The sequence below is a fragment of the Neltuma alba genome, unplaced genomic scaffold (assembly GCF_004799145.2).
Source record: "Neltuma alba isolate B1F8T4 unplaced genomic scaffold, ASM479914v2 tig00011146_pilon, whole genome shotgun sequence".
Classification (NCBI taxonomy): Eukaryota; Viridiplantae; Streptophyta; class Magnoliopsida; order Fabales; family Fabaceae; genus Neltuma; species Neltuma alba.
The window spans coordinates 30177-50527 of NW_021635881.1; the positions used below are offsets into that span (position 1 = coordinate 30177).

Below are 20351 nucleotides of genomic sequence, written 5' to 3' on the forward strand. Positions count from 1 at the left end.
TAAATCTTTTTGGAAAATTTGGTGAAAAATTCTTGCTTGAATGTAAATTTGAACCTATACAACTATAATTCGTGAGTGCAATTTTTTTTCCGTTTTGTGCAATATATTTTCTGTTGTATACAAATGACCTCTATATTGAGGATTATTGTATATCATTGATGATATATTGCACACAATGGAAGAAAAATTATACTCACGGATCATAATTACACTTGTTCAAATTTAAATAATTTTAGCCTATTAAGTTTTAAAAAAGGGACTTTTAACCATTTTTTTTTTGGCCAACGCACTCTGAATTTTACATTAATAGGCCTTTTCTTTTTGGTATACTAAAATATATAAGCTTTTCCATTTGCGATTTGAAAGCTGTACGATTATAATTTATTTCATTAAAATTATGGCAAATCGAACTATTACAAATAATATATAATTTTTTTATAAAATTAATTTAAGTCCTGTGCGTAATATGAAATAAAAGGGATCAGGCCTGATACTTGCCCTTGTTAAACTTGTTTTGAGATAATGAATTTTCTGCTGGCAACAGATAATGAATTTTCAGTTTGCATTGAAAAAATGAAAAGAGTTATATGGTTTATAAATGATAAATATTTAATGGTCCTAGTGGTATCAGAGCAAAAACAAATTTCACACATGATTTTATTATTTTCATGTCTTTCTTTTTTTGACCTTGAATTTATGTCTTTCTTTCTGAATATACATAATTAAAAAAAATTACGTTTCTCATATAATGCATAAAATAAAAGGGTTCCGGCAAAAAAAATAAAATAAAAGGGGAAGTTGGCAATAAATAAATAAATAAAAGGGGGAAAATATAAGTGGGGCCTTCGGGGGAAAAAAACGAAAAATATAAGTTCGCCAAAAAAAAAGGGGGGGGGGGAGGATGAACGTACAGTGAATGCCTTGAATCCGAAACTGCCAATCTGCCATGCTCAAGCATCAACATCGACCAAAAATCTAGGCAAAGTTAAAAAAAACAAAAAAAACAAAAAAAAGAAAGGAAGAAAGAAACTTCTGTTTTCTTTCATTTCGGCCTCCTCAACGCCGATCTCTGTGTCTTTAATCATTGTATAGAATCATCATATTTTTCTGAAAATCCACATTCTGTTTTGGCATTTCCATTTGAATTTTCTATTCCATTTCCCTAACCTCTCTTCGAAGCCAAGTTTCTTCCACTTCTGGATTTTCTCTCCCCAGTGTCACCCTCATTATTTAGTTCGCTCCCTCTCTCTCTTCTGTTGTTAGTCTCTCTCTCTCTCTCTCTCGCACACACCTACTCGTTTGGCATTTCTATTAGTGCAGGTAGTTACCAAATCTTGGACTTCAACTCTTCTTCTAATTGTTTTCACTTCCTCATTTTCAACAAAAGGATCATTCTCTACTACTATGTTTCTTTTTTTCTTCTTCGTAAAATCTACACCATTCTAGTAGAAATCTGCTGTATTAGAAGCTCTGAATCGCACTGCATAAGCAATCTCCTGTTCTACATACTGAACTTGGGAAGAATCGAGTTTCTCAGCACTTCGGATTTGTTGCGTGATTGGAAGTGGACTGGCAAGAAAGTGTAGAGAACGTCTGGAGAAGAAAAGATGAGGTCATGGAGTTCATTGTTGTTTATCGGTTTGATTTCCACGGTCTCTTTCGTGGCCTGTGATAATGCTGTGGCCTCCAAAGAAGGTACGTCTCCGCTAGGCAATCACTTCCTTTCTCAGATCTCGCCTCTTCTGTTCTGTTGACCTCTGTTTGGCTGCAATGAAAAGTTAAGAAAGGAACAAAGTAGTTGATTTTTTGCTCAATAATATGTATAATGTATGATTTGATTGAGTTGCAAATATTAGCATGTTTCTGTTTCCTTTATGAATATCGAAGCTTCGAGATCACAGTATTGCTTTTTCACTCGCATTTTCAAGATCACAGTTCTGCCTTTTCACTCACATCCTCTTTTTTCTTCGAGTACTTGCATTGTAATCTTTCTTTTTTTGGTTGAGAGAGTGAGATAGATGTATTTCTACCCTTTTGGTGGTTTGTCGGGATTATTTAGCTGATTGGAAGTTGTATCTGCATAGTTTTGGCGCTTAATGCTTTCAAAGAAGCTATTTATGAGGATCCATTTCAAGTTTTGTCCAATTGGAATTCGATGGATTCAGATCCTTGTGAGTGGAACGGCGTTTTCTGCAATCCGGCCCGAGATCATGTTATCAAGTTGTAAGATATCATGCCTCTATCTTTGATATTCATTTCTAGGTCACCACATTCCTAATACATTATTGGATTTGGAATATTTGTTTGCAGAAACATTTCGAGATCATCATTAAAGGGATTTCTAGCACCAGAATTGGGACGAATCACGTACTTGGAAGAGTTGTATGTTCTGTCTCTCTAATTCACATGTCATCCAGAAGGTCTGCCTCGCTTAGTGCAATAATTCTGGAATATAATGCTATGTATGCAGGATTTTGCACGGCAATAAACTGATTGGAACAATACCTAAAGAGCTAGGCGCGTTGAAATCTCTTAAGGTCTTGGATTTGGGGATGAATCGGTTATCAGGACCAATTCCTCCAGAGATTGGAAATTCAACCCAATTAATAAGAATGTAAAAGGAAATTTATTTGCTCTTCCGGGGTACAGAAATTTACGTTCTAGAGTCTTGTCACTCACTTTCATTTCATGCGACTTCTGTTTTATTGTAGAAACCTGCAGTCCAACGGGTTGACTGGTAGACTACCTCCAGATCTTGGAAATTTGAAATACCTTCAAGAACTGAGACTGGATAGGAATAAGCTTCAAGGGCCTGTCCCTGCTGATAGCAGTTCCGATTTTACTACCACTATGCGTGGAATGTGAGTGAACTTTTGTTTATGGTGTGCGCTATAGATTGCAGGCGTCCTTCATGACTGTTTTAGATTGCCACGGTCAGACGGGCTAGTACTTAGATTGATTTAGGTCAACAAGCAACTGATAGAATACAAAGAGAAATTTTATTTTCTTCTCTTTTTACATATGTTATGTTTTAGGTAGCTTCATCCTTCATTTAATGATAATGGAAAAATGTTATATTGCTAATGTTTAAGAGCCATTCAACAGGCATAAAAGATATGGTTAGCAAGCCATAAATTATAATTAGACTTCAGTCAAATTGGACTTGTGGTTTAGTTTGAAACGGATTAGATGCCAATTTACACAACTTGATGTTTAAGTTTTCTTAATCAGTCTCTTCTATTCCTGTTATTTTTTCAGGTATGCATCAAATGCGAATTTAACTGGTTTCTGTCGTTCGTCTCAGTTAAAGGTCGCTGATTTTTCCTATAACTTCTTTGTTGGTAGCATTCCAAAATGCTTGGGGTATCTTCCAAGGTGTTTTTCTAATACCTGAGCCATACAAGTAGTTTACTCGATCTCCTATATTTAGAACAACCTATGCCTTTGCACAGGTCTAGCTTTCAAGGGAATTGCCTCAAGATCAAGGATTTAAAGCAACGCTCTTCTGTACAATGTGGTGTGTATGACATGACTTTCCAAGTGCTTAAGATCTAATGAATGAATTTGGATAGAGGAGAGAAAATGTGCTCCATCTTGACTTCCAAGTGAAGTGGATCTTCTCCTTATATTCCTCATTTGCAACACAAACTGATGTTGAGGATGGTTCTTTCTTGTAATCAGTGATTACAAATTTAATATTATATTCTGAACCTACTAACCATTTCTAATTGTTAGTGCATTCATAATTGTTCATTATGGCTAATAGTTTGCTTTTCATTTCATAGCTGGTGCTTCACCTGCCAGGGGTCATCCAGTGATCAACCCAAAGCACCGATCAGCTGATTATCTGTCCAAGCATCAAGGAGCATCAAAACCTACATGGCTTTTGGCTCTGGAAATAGTGACGGGAACCATGATTGGTTCTCTCTTTTTAGTTGCTCTTCTTACTGCTTTTCAGAGGTTGAACAACAAGTCGTCCATCATTATTCCCTGGAAGAAATCTGCAAGCGAGAAGGAGAATTTGACCTTATATATAGGTTTAGTTCCCTACTGCCTTGTCCTTTTCTTCTTCCATAAGTATTGGTTTCCTTTATAATTTTTATTAACCTTTTATTAATGTGCAGACTCTGAGATGTTGAAAGATGTACGGAAGTATAGCAGACAAGAGCTCGAAGTGGCTTGCGAAGATTTCAGCAACATCATTGGGTCCTCGCCTGACAGTGTGGTCTACAAGGGCACCGTTAAAGGTGGGCCTGAGATTGCCGTTATTTCCCTCTGTATTAAGGAGGAGAATTGGACAGGTTATCTGGAGCTTTATTTTCAGAGAGAGGTAGATGAAAGCCTATGGCATGCAAGAACTTACACAAAATTAACTACACTTAAACTAAGTCTTTTTAATATTTCACTTGATGCCATTCAGGTGGCAGACTTGACGAGGCTAAATCATGAGAATATAGGAAAACTACTAGGATATTGTAGAGAGAGCACTCCATTTACAAGGATGCTGGTTTTTGAATATGCTTCAAATGGGACACTTTCTGAGCACCTTCATTGTAAGTCAAATTTCTAAACTCATCTATCTTTTAATGCGTTTCATTTTGCTCAACATTTGCAGTTGTGGTTTGTGAGCGCAGATGGAGAAGGATGCCAGCTATCATGGACAAGGCGTATGAATATTGTTATTGGCATTGCACGTGGTCTTAAATATCTACACGCAGAAGTTGAGCCTCCGTTTACTATATCGGATCTAAATTCTGGTGCTGTATACCTAACAGAAGATTTTGCCCCAAAGGTATGTGCATGCTGTTTAAGATTTTGCAGTCAAGAATGAGAAGTAGAGTCATTTGATGTCTGCCTATGTATGTTGCAAAGGTGGTCAAAGTTGGGTTTAGTTGGATTTGGATTGATTTTGGAGAGTTAAACCAAACTGAACCGATTGGTTGGGGGAAAATCTGGACTGATTCAGTTTCCTGTAGTTGCTGGTAAAATATATTCAACTCTTTTTAAAAAATTTAAGATCATAGCCTTTGCAATAAATAATTTTAGTTGAGAAAAATTAAATATATTTTTCAAACCTTGAAGAATTGTATATTACTCTCTTCTATGTTTTAAAAGGTTACAGGTGAGTAATATTTTTCTTTAGAGTCGGAAGTCGTTCAACAATGTTTTGAAACTAAATTAAGTAATTTTTTTAAATAATGAAATTAAGTGTTAAATTAAAAATAGGGTTAAGGTGTAATTTTAACAATAAAGTTTTCTATTAAGAGCATCTAGCACCATTAAGTTTTGAAGGGTGTAAAATTATACACAATCTTTATAAAACAGGGCAATTTTACCACTTTGTTAACTGTGTTAAATGTTTGTCACCTTTTAGTTTGGTGGGTCCCATATTTGTACACATTTCCTCTGCTTTTCCCTTCCCTTTTCCTTTGTCTCACCCTTCTCTCTCTCTAACTCTCTCTCTCTCTCTTTCTTCCCTCACTTGACACACTTATTCTTCTTATTCTCCATCTTTCTCTCTCCTGTCTCCACCTCATTTAAACTCTACTCTCCCTCCCAACTTTCTTATCAAATAACAACAGGTGCCAAACAGTCAAAACAAATCCCAACCATAAACAATTTTTAACGGCCTTCCTCACACCAAATACAAAACAAAGGACTCTCTTTCACAGAAGGAAATTTCTTTCAATAAAGAACACAATTTAGGTCCTTTTCAACTCACTTGGCACGTCCTTTGCAACTCGGAGCTTGATGAATGAAGCTAAATAATTCAAGAATTATGGCAGTCCAAGTAGATTAATTCCAAACAATTGGAGGCTTAACCATCTTTCTAAAAACTATCCTTTGATCATTCCTTCCAACTGCATCAACCAAGCTGATTACCTTGACTTTTCTCCCTCCTCTCGTCAAACAAACTCAACAGAATGTGGCCAACCACCTTCCAACTTGTCAAACCACATAGCATCTCGTTTCCTTGTGTTGCCTCCTTTGTTTGCAAAGTCAATTGCCTCCAGTGTCAATGCCTCTATCTCCTTCTCAGATTGATCAAATACAATAGTGCACACTCTCCCCCCTTAAGCTTCTCGTGGAGAACAGTCATTTGGTTCTTGAATTCTAAGTTGCTGTTGCCAAAGGAAGAGGAGACAAACTTGAAAAGGGGAGAGAGATAGAGAATTGAGTCTGATGTGTTGGGGGGGGGGGGGGAGGAATTGATGTAAAGAGAAGGAGGAGAGATGAAATTTAAGGGGGTGAAGTGTAATGTTTTTAGTGAAAGGATTATGTTGAGCCAGACACATAGCTGGACCCACCTCAGAAAAAGAAATGGCCGTCTAGACTTGTTAACAGAAGTGATGAAATCGCTCCGTATTTTAAAGTTTGTGTATAATTTTGCACCCTTTAAAACTTAATGGTGCCAGGTGCTCTTAGCGAAAAACATTATTGTTAAAATTGCACCTTAACCCTTAAAAATATAAAGCACTAATACTGCATGAATAAATAAACCTGTAACACTTCGTTAGTTAGCAACTATTATTGTGGGGACTGTTTATACGGGGAAAAAATCACTGAAGCCCGAATCCTAAATGTTGAAACCCAGAATTTTGTTTAAAATTCTCATTGTAAAGAATCTTAAATTGCAGCTCGTTGATTTTGAAAGCTGGAAGACAATCTTGGAAAGATCAGAAAGGAATTCTGGTTCTGTTGGCAGCCAAGGTGCCGGGTGTGTTCTTCGAAATTCCATTGAAGCACGTCCACTTGATACCCTAGGGAACATATATGCTTTTGGGGTACTTCTACTGGAGATAGTCAGCGGAAGAACTCCCTATTACAAGGACAAGGGTTACTTGGTGGACTGGGTAAGAAACTCGATCAGAATTTTGTCCATTTTGTTTACTGTTTTTTCTTTTTTTTTTTTTTTGTCCCTAATTTGGACAACCTTGAAAGTGTTTACGGTTATTGAATTGTTAACTTTGGACGTGTGTTTTTGCACAGGCGAAGGGCTATCTCGAAAATCCTGAAGAAATGCCATCTTTGGTGGATCCCGAATTGAAGCATTTTAGAGATGAAGACCTGAAAGTAATATGTGAGGTAATAAATCTCTGTATCAATTCTGACCCTACAAGGCGTCCAGGGATGCAAGAGTTGTGTGGTATTCTGGAGAGCAGAATTGACACATCCATAACTTCGGAGCTCAAGGCATCGTCTTTGGCTTGGGCTGAACTTGCACTCTCATCTTGAATCACTCAGTCAGAACTAACATACACTAAAGCAGAAATATACACAAAGTATTTACTTTTTTGACTTATTTCTCTTCTTTTATGTGTAAATGATTGCTCAGAAAGGCAACGTAGGGGATAAAATCTCGTTGTTGTATGGCACTGGGAGATGACTACAAATGCAGACATTGGTAAATGGGGATGACAGTGCTGGACAACGGTTTCCCGTATTTTTATATCGAGCGTTTGTTATTTGTATTGAGCATTTTATTAATTGTGAGGGTTGGATCTGTAACTTCCCTTTGCTTTTCAGATTCAAATGAGCTGAGATTAAAGGGGCTATTAGTATAATGCTATATTTTTAAACTAGATGTCCAGAGGTCGAGATGAGTAGTGTTGTTCATAAATTTGTAAACAGTGCGGCTCTTGTATATAATACTGATATTGATGTTTCTAAATGTACCTATCTTAATGGGATCTTGAATATCTTTGAGAAAAATAGCATTGTACTATTTTGCGTATTACAATTATATGCTGGATGGATGCCTTAAACATCATTTTTCTTTCATGATGTAAACTTCATGTTTGAAAGTGGACAGTATAGCCATCATGTCGTAAGAAGTGAGCGTTTTGGTTCACTTTGCCTAATTTCTGGCCAACATCTATGCTTTTGTGGGAGAAAGGCAAATACATGCTCAGCCGCATGCTTTAGCCAACCCCATCTGGCAAATTTTGGTTGTCCGAGATCCTCAATGGCAGAAAGGAAAGAAGCGATATTAATTTCATACTCAGGAGGAAAACAAATGAACAACGTATGAAAAAGTAGAAAAGCCTTTTCCGGCATATTGTTAATACACATTATTGCCTCCTTGATTATTCCATGATATGATGATCTATTGTTTTACTTGTATTTTGAGCTGAACTGTACTTCTGTCACAAAAGCTATTATTGCTCCTTTTTTATTCGTTTGGTATTCTTTTTTGGATATTGTGGGCTCAGCTTTCGTGTTCTTCACGGTTTTCAATAGAAGCACATCCTTTGTGATTTTATAATACATTGCAGATCTTTTAATATTTCGAGTTCTTCATGCAAACAGCTCAAATGTGATGTTGATTGACTGAATTTATGCATATCGTTCTGATAAATAGGCATTATTTAATGCTTTAGGTAACTTGCAGGGTTATGCATAAATGATCTTCATTTAGTTAGATTATCTTCTATGCTTTAATCACTTTTATTCTTTCATCATTTCCCTTTGCTTATGGAACTTGTATTAGTCGGATTCATGTTTCCCCCCCTTCCGAAGTATTCTTTCATTGTTGTATTGGAAGTTTGTTATTTCTTCAATTTTTATGCTGTATCTGTGCTCTTAATGTTTTGTTTCATCTTTATTGTGTATGCAACTTGATATGTGACCATTTGAATCTTCAGGCACTGATGCTTATTACATATATCTGTGATTTCAATATTTATAAGCTTCTCAATTCTTAAATTATTTGAATTCCTACCTCTGATTTTCGTGCCTAAAAAGGCCTTTTGTATTTTAAGTGGTTAAAATGACCTATGGTCTATATTTGTTTGCACGTGCAATTTGATGTGTCTACTTTTATCTTTCACTGTGTGTTTATGTTTTGTGTTTGCTTTTCAAATATAAGTCAACAACTATTGAGTAACTGCTTTCTAGAGTTGAGTTGAAAATGAATCATAGAGATTTCTCTCTGAAATTATAACATATTAAGCTTTTTTTGGGTTTTGTTATTGTTTTTGTTCATTTAACAAATCTTCTACAAGCATACATTCTTTACTGTTGCATTTTACTCCTAGCCTCCTTTTTCATGTTGCTGCTCAAGTATGCTGCTATTTCATTCACTTGCAGATAAGCATCAGTGCAATTGTCATTATTCTTTTCCTGAGTTACAACACATGGATATATTTATCAGCCTCGTCGTTACCATCATCATTAGTGTTTCTTATTCTTTTTGTTAATAGCTTTATAGAATCTCAAGTTATCAGGTCATATCTGGGTGTTTCCACAGCGTGTCAAATCCTCCTCATTCCATCCATCTTTGACAGGTAATTAAATGTTTCTAAAGTGCGCCTCTTTTTCTTTTAGCTACAACTTAGAAAACAGGAGGAGACGATTCTGCAGTGAAATATGGCTGTGTTGCATTATTCTCCTTTCTGATTCATGGAATATTTGTACAATTGCAGAAGCAACTAATTAGGTCCTTCCCATGTTCTTCAAAATAAAGCATGGAAGTGTCACTTTATGTTGACATGCCTTGCGAGTATTATAATTTCTCTGGTCAGGTTATGCATTAGAAATTATAACTTTTTAGCTGCTAAGTTAACAAAGCTGGGCATATTGGTATATATGAGATTCTCACATCTGTTTTCTTTTGCATATACGTGCTTTTGGAAATTTTGTGCTTGGCGTCATGAGAAGCTTGTCCCAAGAAGACTGTTAATACCTCAGGTTACTGATTAAATAATTGCCCCTAATTTATATGTTTCTGACTTAAATTATAACTGCAATGTGTGAATTATTAATGCTGGGCTTGGACTTTTTTTAGCTTTTTTCGGGATGGTTTGTTTTTTATTAATTTAAGAGAGAAAAGAAGTTGAAATTCGCCGTTTGATTCATGAAATTTGGGCCCTTTTTACCTTTTCACTGATCATTTTTCCTTCCACTAGAGACTTGTGGGAGCATGAAATTGTAAAGTTAAAAGGATATAATAGAATATATTATTTCTTCAACTCATTGCATGTAGATTGTCCATTGACACATTGGATTTGTTATTACTATTCCTGGTTTTTAATATAAGACTCAATTGACCTATTTGGGGAGATTAAGGAAGTTAATAAATTTATATTTATTGTTTTTTTTTTTTGAATTATTAGGTCTTATATTAAGAATTAGAGGTAATACCATTATATGTACCGATGGATGCTTTGCACATCATTTTTCTTTCATGATATAAATTTCATTTTTAAAAGTAGACAAGATAGGCATCGTATCTTAAAACATAAGCGTTTTGGTTTACTTTTGCCTCATTATTGGCCAACATGTATGATTTTGTTGGAGAAAGGCAACGCCATGTTCAAGCACATGTTTTAGCCAACCCCATATTAGCAAATTTTGGTTGTCCGGGATCCTCAATGGCAGAAAGGAACGAATAAATTTTAATTTCGAATACTCAGGAGGGCAATTGTCCCGTGTAATTGGATTGGAAGCGTATGAGATCTTTTTGCATTATTGTTTTGTACTATGATTCTAAGCTTTTCTTTAAAGAATAGATGTCGCTGAATGGATGTTTATGGTCCGTTTTCTCAAAATCAGGAGGACTCCGCGATTACAAATTTGTCTGGGTGGATATCACTTGCGTTAGAAAGATAAACACAAAATTGTCTGTAAAACCTGCAGTGCTATTCTAGTTCTTAATATAAAATTTATTAATCAATTTGAATAAATTAAAAATATTAGTTAAATTAGTTAATTTTATATATTTTTTAAAATATCATGAGTATTTTTCTTAATTTTCTCTCGCCCTCTCCTACTTGATTATTACTACCTCTGGTGTTAATTATAAGAGCTAGTTGATTAATTTAAGAAGATGAAAGAAAGAAGTTAAGTTAGTTATTTGTAATAAATATGTATTATTTTTTTTAAAATATTCTTGTTAATCAAATGTATTGGTTATAACTACTATTATTAGAAAGATTATCTTGAAAAAAAATACATAAATATAAAAGACAAAATAGATTAGGGTTTTATATTTAGAATCAAAATAAAATTCAAACGAGATTTTATATTAAAGACCAGAGGTAGTATTAGAGATAAACATGTAAAATAAGTTTAACATATATTTTATATTTTATATTAAACGAGATAAACATGTAAAATAAGTTTAACATATAGAGTCAATATTTACTGCCCAATTAGGAGCATTAAACACCAATCCCTTGAAAGAGTTTTAAATGGGTCTAATTATATTAAATTTTATTTATTTGTCTCTCGTTGCCAAAGTTGAAAAAAAATCATTAGTCTTAAAATATAAAGAAATGGTAGCTCACCAAATGTATTTAGTAACTTGTATTTTTCGATTATGTTTTACATAAATATTTTATTTATATGTAAATTAATGCATTTTTATTTAACTATTACTTTTTTCATGATTACACACACATTTTAATCATAACTGGGTTCATCACAATTTAATTACGGCTAAATCATTGAACTTTGAGCTGTTTGCTTCGGTTGGTTCCATATCCAACCTGATTTTCAATGCCTTCATAAAATCAAAACTTGCAAGACTCTAAGATATTACTACTACAACTCAATTGGCAATGTTTTCAACCCTCAAGTTTCATTGACAATGTGAAGGCTTAACAAATAATATCTTCAGTATTTAATATAAAACTTAACTGACTAATTTAAAAAGATTAAAAAAATTATTATATCATTTAATTATAACATATATTATATGATCTTTCTATCAAATTACATATTAATTTATAAGAGTAACAAACTAATTTTTAAAAAATAATAAATATAAATACTTTTCTTAAACTCTCCCATTAAGTCAACTACATATTATATTAAAAATTGTAGTAACATCCAAATATCTGTCCAAACTCTTTTTAGCCATAATACTCATCTTTGTAAGAACTTTTCCAGCTGAGACTTAATCTTGATAAATTAAAAGGACCTATTTTTAAACGAAAAGAAAAAAAATTTGCCTGATCAGAATACGCTGAGTACTGAAAAGTCAATAATAATAATAAAAAAATCCGTTAAACTACAAAGATGCCTCCGTGTTACCCAAAGAAAACATTGCCCTTGAACATAATTAAGCAAATCAAACGCATGATTGATGATAAAATATTCAGATTTAACAGTTCTTCCAAAAATACGCTTTTACAACGAAACAGTTGCTTTGTCCAGCACAAGAGGGGGTAAAAACAACACTTGGAAAGATACATGAGAAATTTTCTTGAAAATAAAAAAAGAAAAAGAAAACAAAAGCAAAGAAAAGAAAAGAAAAGAGAAAACAGAAAAAACAGAAAAGCAGACCAAAATTCCAATCAGACATCCACTACTTATGCTTAGAACGGGAATAATGATTATCATTAGGATTTCTCTTTCCACTAAAAACTGCTAATGCATTCCTTACAGGAGGCTGGAAAGGAGCTCTCTTATCTGTGTTGTGGCTGAAGATATTATCTGGAGTGAAAAAATCATCATCCTACAAAGTGTAAGTAGAACTGGTTAGTTAGAACTAGTGGAAATCGGTGGAAGTACAAAGAAAGAAGGAAAAACTATTTAGTAGGTATTTATACTTTTCTCTTAATTTTTAATTTGGTACCAATGCCTTTTTTCCCTTTTAATTAAATCTCTGTTAACATTGTTAGTCCCTGTAACTTTAATCTATTAGCACAGTTAGCCCTTGCAAGTGGGCTAATGGTGCTAACGGATCAAAATTAAAGGATTTAATTAAAAGAAAAGAACACACAAATACTAAATTAAAAATTAAGGGAAAGTATAGGTCCCCTGTAAAATGATTTTCCAAAGAAGGAACACCAATTCCAAGGGAGTTACTATATATAAAGTGCACCTGCTTGTTGGCTTTCTTTGTTTTAGGATAGAGTAGCTTTTGAGGGAGCTGATCTTCCCGCAGAATGAGGTTCTTTGTGACTGCGTCTCTTCCGCCTTGAGGTAAAGGCAATGAAAACTGTACACATCATAAAGTCATGTCAAAATGGAAAACGGCAAAGTTCCAGAATTTTAAAAGGTAAAAAAGGGGGGAAAAAAGCACCAATCAAAAGAAACACGCGGCTGGTTCTTGAAAATTGAAGTGTAAATATATTACATAATAGTAACATAATTTGCGCCTTCTAACACATCTTTTTGATACATTACAAACAAACAAACTACAACAGCAAATTCAAAACTTAAAAAACGCAGGAAATGACCATCCATCCTATCCTGTAAATCTTTAGAAAGGATATGAACTACAACATAAATATCATGTTGTATGTACATTAGGAACCTATCCAAGAGAAAATGGTTGAAAATCGCTTAAGATGGTTTGGACATGTGCAGAGAAGGCCTTTGGAGGCCCCGGTGAAGAGGGTGGATCAAACAAGATGGAGTCCCATAAAAAGAGGCAAGGGAAGACCGAGAAGAACGTTGAATGAGGTCATTGAACGAGACCTCCTAGTCAACAACATATCTAAGGATTGGGTTGTTGACAGAGCACAATGGCGTCGTGTAATTCATGTAGCCGACCCCACCTAGTGGGATAAGGCTTGTTGTTGTTGTATGTACATTAGGAACCAACAAGTCAAGCAAAATACCGTCAAAATAAAGAAAATTGCGAATATGTACATCAAAATGAATGGTGCAGTAGCAGGCATAAGAAAACAGAATTGATGCCCATTACCATCTCTTATGGATGTGCTTACCTTGGTGCCACGTAATGTAATTCTTGGTCGACGGGCTGCTAAAATAACTCCATTTTCACCAACTGTAACAGCCACCTTACGTAAGGTGCCACCGTTGCCACATTTAGGACAAAAAATCCTCCCAATTTCAGCAGTAACAGCGTAGCAAGCATGACACTTAAGTATCCATCTGAAATATATAAAATAAAGATAAGCACTTACTGCACAATCTGCATAACTAACTAATGATTACAGCCAATACAATTGCCATTATCCTGAAATCCAATATTGGTTAGCTACAAGTAATCGTTATGGTAGTTAAAGTGGCATGGTTCTCCATACCAGCAGATTTAGATTTGTGAGGATGGTTCCCCATACACTTGCTTAGGTCTCCATGACATTACTTAGTATATCACAAATTGATAAGCAAAAGTTAGGCCTTAATTATTACACAACTTTCTCCTTTATACAACATCCCTCGTGGATTGTAAAAGGGCTGGAGGAGTTGATCATATTAAAAGTACTTAATACATTACTTCTTAGTGAAGAAGAGTTTTTGTCTTGAGAAGGGGGGGAAACACTGACCTGTGCAGCTCTCGGATCTGTGTTCCTCCAGGTGCTAGCAAACGCAAGCCCATCTGTAGAAGAACATTTTGCATTGCAAAGTCACCAGTCACACAGGCTACACTTGACTCGGACAAAGATCTAGGCATCCAACTCTGCTCACTACTATCATCATCTACAAATGAAGAATCACAGGCTTCACTAGTCTCGCTTATAGCCTCAAAGTGATTTGATTCATCATTAACTGTATCTAGCTCACATGGTTTAGTGGCCATGGTTACATCACCACTGGAAACAGTTTCCAAAAGTCTAGAATCGTTTGATTCAAGTTCTTCAGAACATGCATTAAGTTTGTCTTCTCCATCAATAACTTCCAATGAAGCTCCTTCTTCCAGACTCATTTTCTTCAGACTTGCTGGGAGGCTTTCCCTTTCTTCCTTCTCTTTCACCAACTTGTGATCCTCAAAATCAGCATTTTCAACATGACTTTTTTCATCACTTTGATGAACAAGCTGATTTGAACTTCTGCCATCCTCAACAGCACCACCAATGTTTTCTTCCAAATCTTGTTGATCCTGACTGTGAGACAATGCCTCACGTCTAGCTTTTCTTCTCAGATATCTCCTATGAGTGCTTCTACTGACAGCAGGCATCCAATCACCAGCATTATCATCAAATTGTCCTTGTGATGCATCGATTCCATCAGCAACCATCTTCTTCCCTTCAATGTTTACCTCCTTTTTCTTATGGAAGTTTCTCCCAGGCTTCCTGGAGCCATACTCACCACGCTCTAGATTTTCAGGAGGAGGTTCACTCTTATGTTCAGCTGAACGATCTTCAGAATGGTTATCTTGCGGAACCAAGTTCAAGTTCAAGTCTCGCAAAGGAAGGATCCTTGAACTGGAATTTGATTTGTCCTCAGTCTCATGTTCTAGTGCTTCCCACTCTTCCAAATTGGGCACATTGGAACCCCATCCAGGCATGTCTTTTTCAGGCAATCTCCTAACATTTACCACTTGAACAGGCGGCGGGATGTCCCTGAGATGCTTTGTTCCATGGATTTGAGCCTCTAAAGTATAAGTCAGAGCAATGAGTTTGAGATCAACATCTGATAGAGTCTGTAGATCACCAGTAGCCTTTGCAAATTTGATAACTGTTAGGTCTCAGCAGCACATGAGAATTAAAGTTAGAAGACAGCAAATACTTTGCCAAAAACAGAATTAGTCATAACATAATTCTAAATAGCAACAAAGTCGGGATTGCAAAATAGTTAGTATCAAAATAAGGAGCATCCTCGTCAATGTACCTCTATTGTCAATTCAAAACACTTTCCAGGATAATATCAAGTCAACTATATGATTAATACTCAGAACCACAATTATAGTTCACATACTCATACTATCTAAGACATGATTACCTTTGTTGATGGCTTCTTGAGTGGGTTCCATGGGTTCGATATTAAAGGGGATGAGTGAGAGCCTGTGCCGCGAGACAGGGTCGCGGATTTCCTGTATAACTTCTGCAACAGAAACGAACTTGTCGGCATAATTGTGAAGCCTTTCGCCGCCGGCAATAATGGCGTTGGCGTCAACAACAGCCACTGATATGCCATCAGAGGATTTGCAGGTCTCCACAAAAACTCGGCCAGGCGGTAGAGGATCATCCTGAGGGGGCTTTAGAGGTTGTTGGCTCTTCACTACATTGCTCCAGCACGTCGATAGCGCTGCAGCTGACACAGGAGCCTCCTCCATGGCGGTGACGAGGGAGGATAGAGAGCAAGGCGCGCAAAGAAGCCCGAACCTTATTGATAAACCCTAGTTTCAGCTACAGGGAAATGCGATTATTATTTTTCTCTTCAAATTTTATTTATTAGTAAGTATTTTTTTAAAAAAATTAATTTACAAATCCTTATAATTTTATCTAGTTTTGATTTGGTCCTTATAACTTTTTTTCTTACTTATTCTATCTTTATTTTTTGTTTTATAATTAGTGTTAATCCTTCTATTTGTTAACCTTGCATTTGCCGTTAGTTTCAGTTGATTAGAGGTGATGTAACGTTTGAATAAAATCTAGCAAGCAACATCTGCGTCCTCTCTCAGCTTTTCTCTCTCTCCTCCACTCAAAACCCCTCCTCCCTCCACTAAGCTAACATTGTTCACAATTCATTTTCTCCCTGAGCATCATCATCTTTATCTCCTCTTTCATAGGCTTTCTACCTTTTCCTTCTTTATCTTCTATTGTATCTCTCAAGTGACAGCTATGCTTCGAGTCGCCATGCCTCAGCCGATTCCATGAGAAATTAAAGCTGTTAATCCCATCGCTGCCAACGTTGCCGACAACCTCAGGAGCATCGAGCTTGTTATTGACTTGCTTCACTAAGATGAGCTACTGCTGCTTCCCCTTCAGAGGTACCGTCATGGCAACGGCGTCTTCGATTCCGACTGCTTCACCACTCTCTTTGACGCCAAGCTCCGTTCGAATTTGAATGAGTCGGATCGATTTAGGAGGAAATCAGCATCACCGTTGAATCGGCCGTACTCCAGATTCACGTGTTCCTTCTTAGCGACTATTCTTCGATGCAAGGAGTGATCTTTGACACCAAAGGAAGAGCCACTAGCAATGGAACTTCGACCAGATGGTCCATATTATTAATCTATGTAAAATTGTGTTTGTTTCTTATCTCCACCATCATCTGAAACACAACGAAGCTTCTTTAGGAGGAGATCAGGACGATGGTGGTAGGGGGAGGAGAGGACATGAACAGTGAGAATGAGATAATAGCATATTTGGAGGAGACCGTGGAGGAGGGGGAGAGAGAAGATGCGAGAGGAGGAAGATGATTGCGCGTGCTCATATTTTCTTTTTCAGACGCCACATCCAGTCAACTGTGTCGGAGTTAGTGTTGTTGGGCTTTAGTTGATCTATAAGTAACGGGTTTTCTCCTATTCTGATGTATAGATTCAGATCATTGAGTTTAATAAAATAGTTTGGTTCTCGTCATTTCTTCCTGGGCTACGCTCATCATGGCATCAGAGCCACAGGTCCCTTTTTTTCTTTCATTCTAGTCATCTGGGCAGGGGCCCAATGCTGCATCCATCTAGAGCTTTCTGAAGCTCAGGGATGAATCCACGTCACACTCCAAAATAGCGTCTTTATAGACGAAGACAAAGAAGACAAACCTGTCATACCATATTGCAGACCACAAAAGAAAATAGGTGGAGCTTGCGATTCTGGCATCTTCGATCTTCTAGGCTCAAGAACGCACGATGGCGGAGAAATATGAGCAATCTACGCTAAGCTTCACCCACCCATTGTACTTGCACCCTTCCGACACACAAGGAAGCACGATCATCCCGCAAGTTTTGACCAGCAGCGAGAACTACACGGTCTGGAGCAGAGCAATGCGCATAGCTCTCAGAGGGAAACAAAAACTCGGGTTTATTGATGGAACGTGCAAAAAAGAGTCGCAGGACAAGAATCTTCAAGACCAGTGGGAAAGATGTAATGCGGTCGTCTTATCTTGGATCCTTAATTCGTTGTCTACTGAGCTTGCCAACAGGGTTGTTTTTCTTCAAGATGCATATCTAGTATGGTCTGGTTTACAAGAGCGCTTTGATAAAGTTTCTGGTTCAAGAATTTTTTCCCTTCATCGAGAAATCAATTCTCTTCAGCAAGGAACCCAATCCGTCTCTGCATACTACTCCAAACTTAAAGAATTGTGGGAAGAGCAATCGGCCTTAGTTGCCGGGCCCTCTTGCAAGTGCTGCACATGTGGAGCATCCAAGATTCAAAGGGACACATTGGAGCAACAAAAGCTGCTCCAATTTTTAATGGGACATAGTGCCATTACCAAAGAATAAAAAGCCAATAGGATGCAAATGGGCGTACAAAATAAAATATAAATATGATGGAAGTATAGATAAGTATAAGGCCCGGTTGGTAGCTAAAGGATATAATAAAAAAGAGGGTGTTGACTATCATGAAACATTTTCACCAGTGGTTAAAATGATTACTGTTAGAATGATACTCAAATTAGCAGCTGTGAATGGTTGGAAATTATTTCAAATGGATGTGAATAACGCCTTTTTGCAGGGAGATCTAGATGAAGAAGTTTACATGACCATACCCCAAGGTATTCAGAGCAAGGGGGAGAATATGGTGTGTAAACTGAAAAAGTCCTTATATGGGCTTAAACAAGCATCTAGGCAATGGAACCAAAAGCTAACTTTACTTCTTAAAGCTGGAGGGTTTGTGCAAAGTAAACATGATTACTCTCTATTCGTTAAGAGGTTTAATGATGCATTTGTTCTTATATTAGTATATGTTGATGACTTATTAGTCACTGGGAATTCAGAGAGTAGAATACTTGAAGTGAAAGAGTACTTGCACAGTAAGTTTAAAATCAAATATTTAGGAGAAATGAAATATTTCTTGGGCATCGAGGTGGCAAGATCCCATAAGGGGATTGCCCTTTCACAAAGAAAGTATGTGTTGGAGCTTATTGTTGATGTAGGATTGAGTGGGTGTAAGCCATTGACAGTACCATTGGGCTAGAATATCAAACTTAGGGCCTATGAAGAAGGAAAAGAAAAAAAAAGAAGACTTGCTGTCAAATCCTGAAAGATACAGGAGGCTGGTAGGTAGATTGATCTATCTCACTGTAACACGCCCTGATATTAGCTTTGTTGTGCAGGATCTAAGTCAATACATGCAACAGCCAACTAAAGCGCACATAGCAGCATCTCTTGGAGTGGTTCGATATTTGAAGCATGATCCAGGCTTTGGGATTCTTCTTAGCTCTAATCAAGACCTAAAAGTAAGATGTTTCTGTGATTCAGACAGGGGCGCCTGTGGAACAACACGCAGATCTGTAATAGGGTATTTGATAAAGCTTGGAGATTCGCCTGTCATGTGGAAAACCAAGAAGCAGAACAAAGTATCAAGGTCTTCAGCAGAGGCTGAATACAAAGCCTTGGGAGCAGCAATATCTGAAATTGTTTGGATTAAAGGATTATTGAAGGACTTGAGGATCAACCATGAACAGCCTGTGAAGGTTTACTGTGATAGTAAGGCAGTCATTCACATAGCATCTAATCCCGTCTTCCATGAGCGCACGAAACATATTGAAATAGATTGTCATTTTGTGAGGGAGAAGTTGCAAGATGGACTGATTACATTACAGCATGTGAGGTCAACAGATCAAGAAGCAGATCTGTTAACTAAGGCAATAGGAAAAGAACATCAAGTCAGGTTACTTGGCAAGTTAGGAACTGTGAATGTTTACAGCTCCAAACTTGAGGGGGAGTGTCAGAGTTAGTGTTGTTGGGCTTTAGTTGATTGGGCTTTATTCTCATTAAGCCCATAGTCTTCAGTTTTGTAAGTCTATAAGTAACGGGTTTTCCCCTATTCTGATGTATGGATTCAGATCATTGAGTTTAATAAAATAGTTTGGTTCTCGCCATTTCTTCCTGGGCTACGCTCATCAAACTGAAACTAACGGCCAATGCAAGCTTAACCAACAGAAGGACTAACGGCAATAACAGATCAAACAATAAGAATTAAATAAAAAAGAAAAAAAAAAGGGACTTGATTCAAAATTAGGTGTAATTACAAGGACTGGCAAATTACTTTTTCCTTTTTAAAAAGGTGCAGTTTATTTTTTGGTCTGTCTAGTATCAAAGCAAAAAACTATTTTAGGCTGTTAGACATGCCTAAAAATATTTTGACCAAAAAATATAATATATTGAGATGCTGGATATATCGTAAAATATTTGAAGGTATTTCACTTTGACCCTAAATTAAATATAAAACTAATATTTGCATATTAATAAATTCATAAATTAAAAGAGACCCTAGAAAATAGAAGTCCAACGGTTGCCAATTGATGTAGATTTTTGGGAAAATTAATCTTTTGGTCTCTCAACTTTTAACTCAATTATGATTCAGTCCCTTAAGTTTGACTCGGTATGACTCAGTCTCTCAACTTCTAACTGGGTTGAAACTCAGTTCCTAATTTTTTCCTATTTAATAAATTAATCCATGTCATATACAACTCACCTTGAATCATCACCCAATCACCCTATACGTGCTGACATGGCTTCCAAATAAGCTCTGCATTCATCAGTCCCG

The 20351-nt window shown here is 36.4% G+C and overlaps 2 protein-coding genes across 3 annotated transcripts; one reads left to right on the plus strand and one right to left on the minus strand.

Annotated features, from left to right (window-relative positions):
• The first annotated feature begins 1107 nt into the window (after nt 1-1107).
• Nucleotides 1108-9975, plus strand: LOC114761897 (probable LRR receptor-like serine/threonine-protein kinase At1g63430). 2 transcript variants are annotated; one of them, XM_028951350.1, is made up of 14 exons: nt 1108-1695; nt 2085-2223; nt 2311-2382; nt 2471-2614; nt 2712-2861; nt 3259-3375; nt 3453-3517; nt 3786-4037; nt 4125-4330; nt 4421-4553; nt 4635-4792; nt 6639-6854; nt 6991-7244; nt 7341-9975. In XM_028951350.1, exons 1-13 carry the CDS (start codon nt 1608-1610, stop codon nt 7234-7236), a joined length of 1986 nt encoding a protein of 661 aa, XP_028807183.1. In that variant the 5' UTR covers nt 1108-1607; the 3' UTR covers nt 7237-7244; nt 7341-9975. The 2 variants fall into 2 exon arrangements, with proteins under 2 accessions (XP_028807183.1, XP_028807182.1); XM_028951349.1 differs by having other exon boundaries at nt 1111-1233; nt 1321-1695; nt 6991-9975.
• Nucleotides 9976-12105: 2130 nt separating this feature from the next.
• On the minus strand, nt 12106-16040 carry LOC114761892 (RNA-binding protein NOB1). Its single transcript, XM_028951342.1, has 5 exons — nt 15640-16040; nt 14244-15375; nt 13680-13848; nt 12830-12946; nt 12106-12460 (listed from the first exon to the last, which is right to left on the minus strand). The coding sequence occupies exons 1-5, from the start codon at nt 15971-15973 to the stop codon at nt 12311-12313; spliced, it is 1902 nt and encodes a 633-aa protein (XP_028807175.1). The 5' UTR covers nt 15974-16040; the 3' UTR covers nt 12106-12310.
• Nucleotides 16041-20351: the final 4311 nt, after the last annotated feature.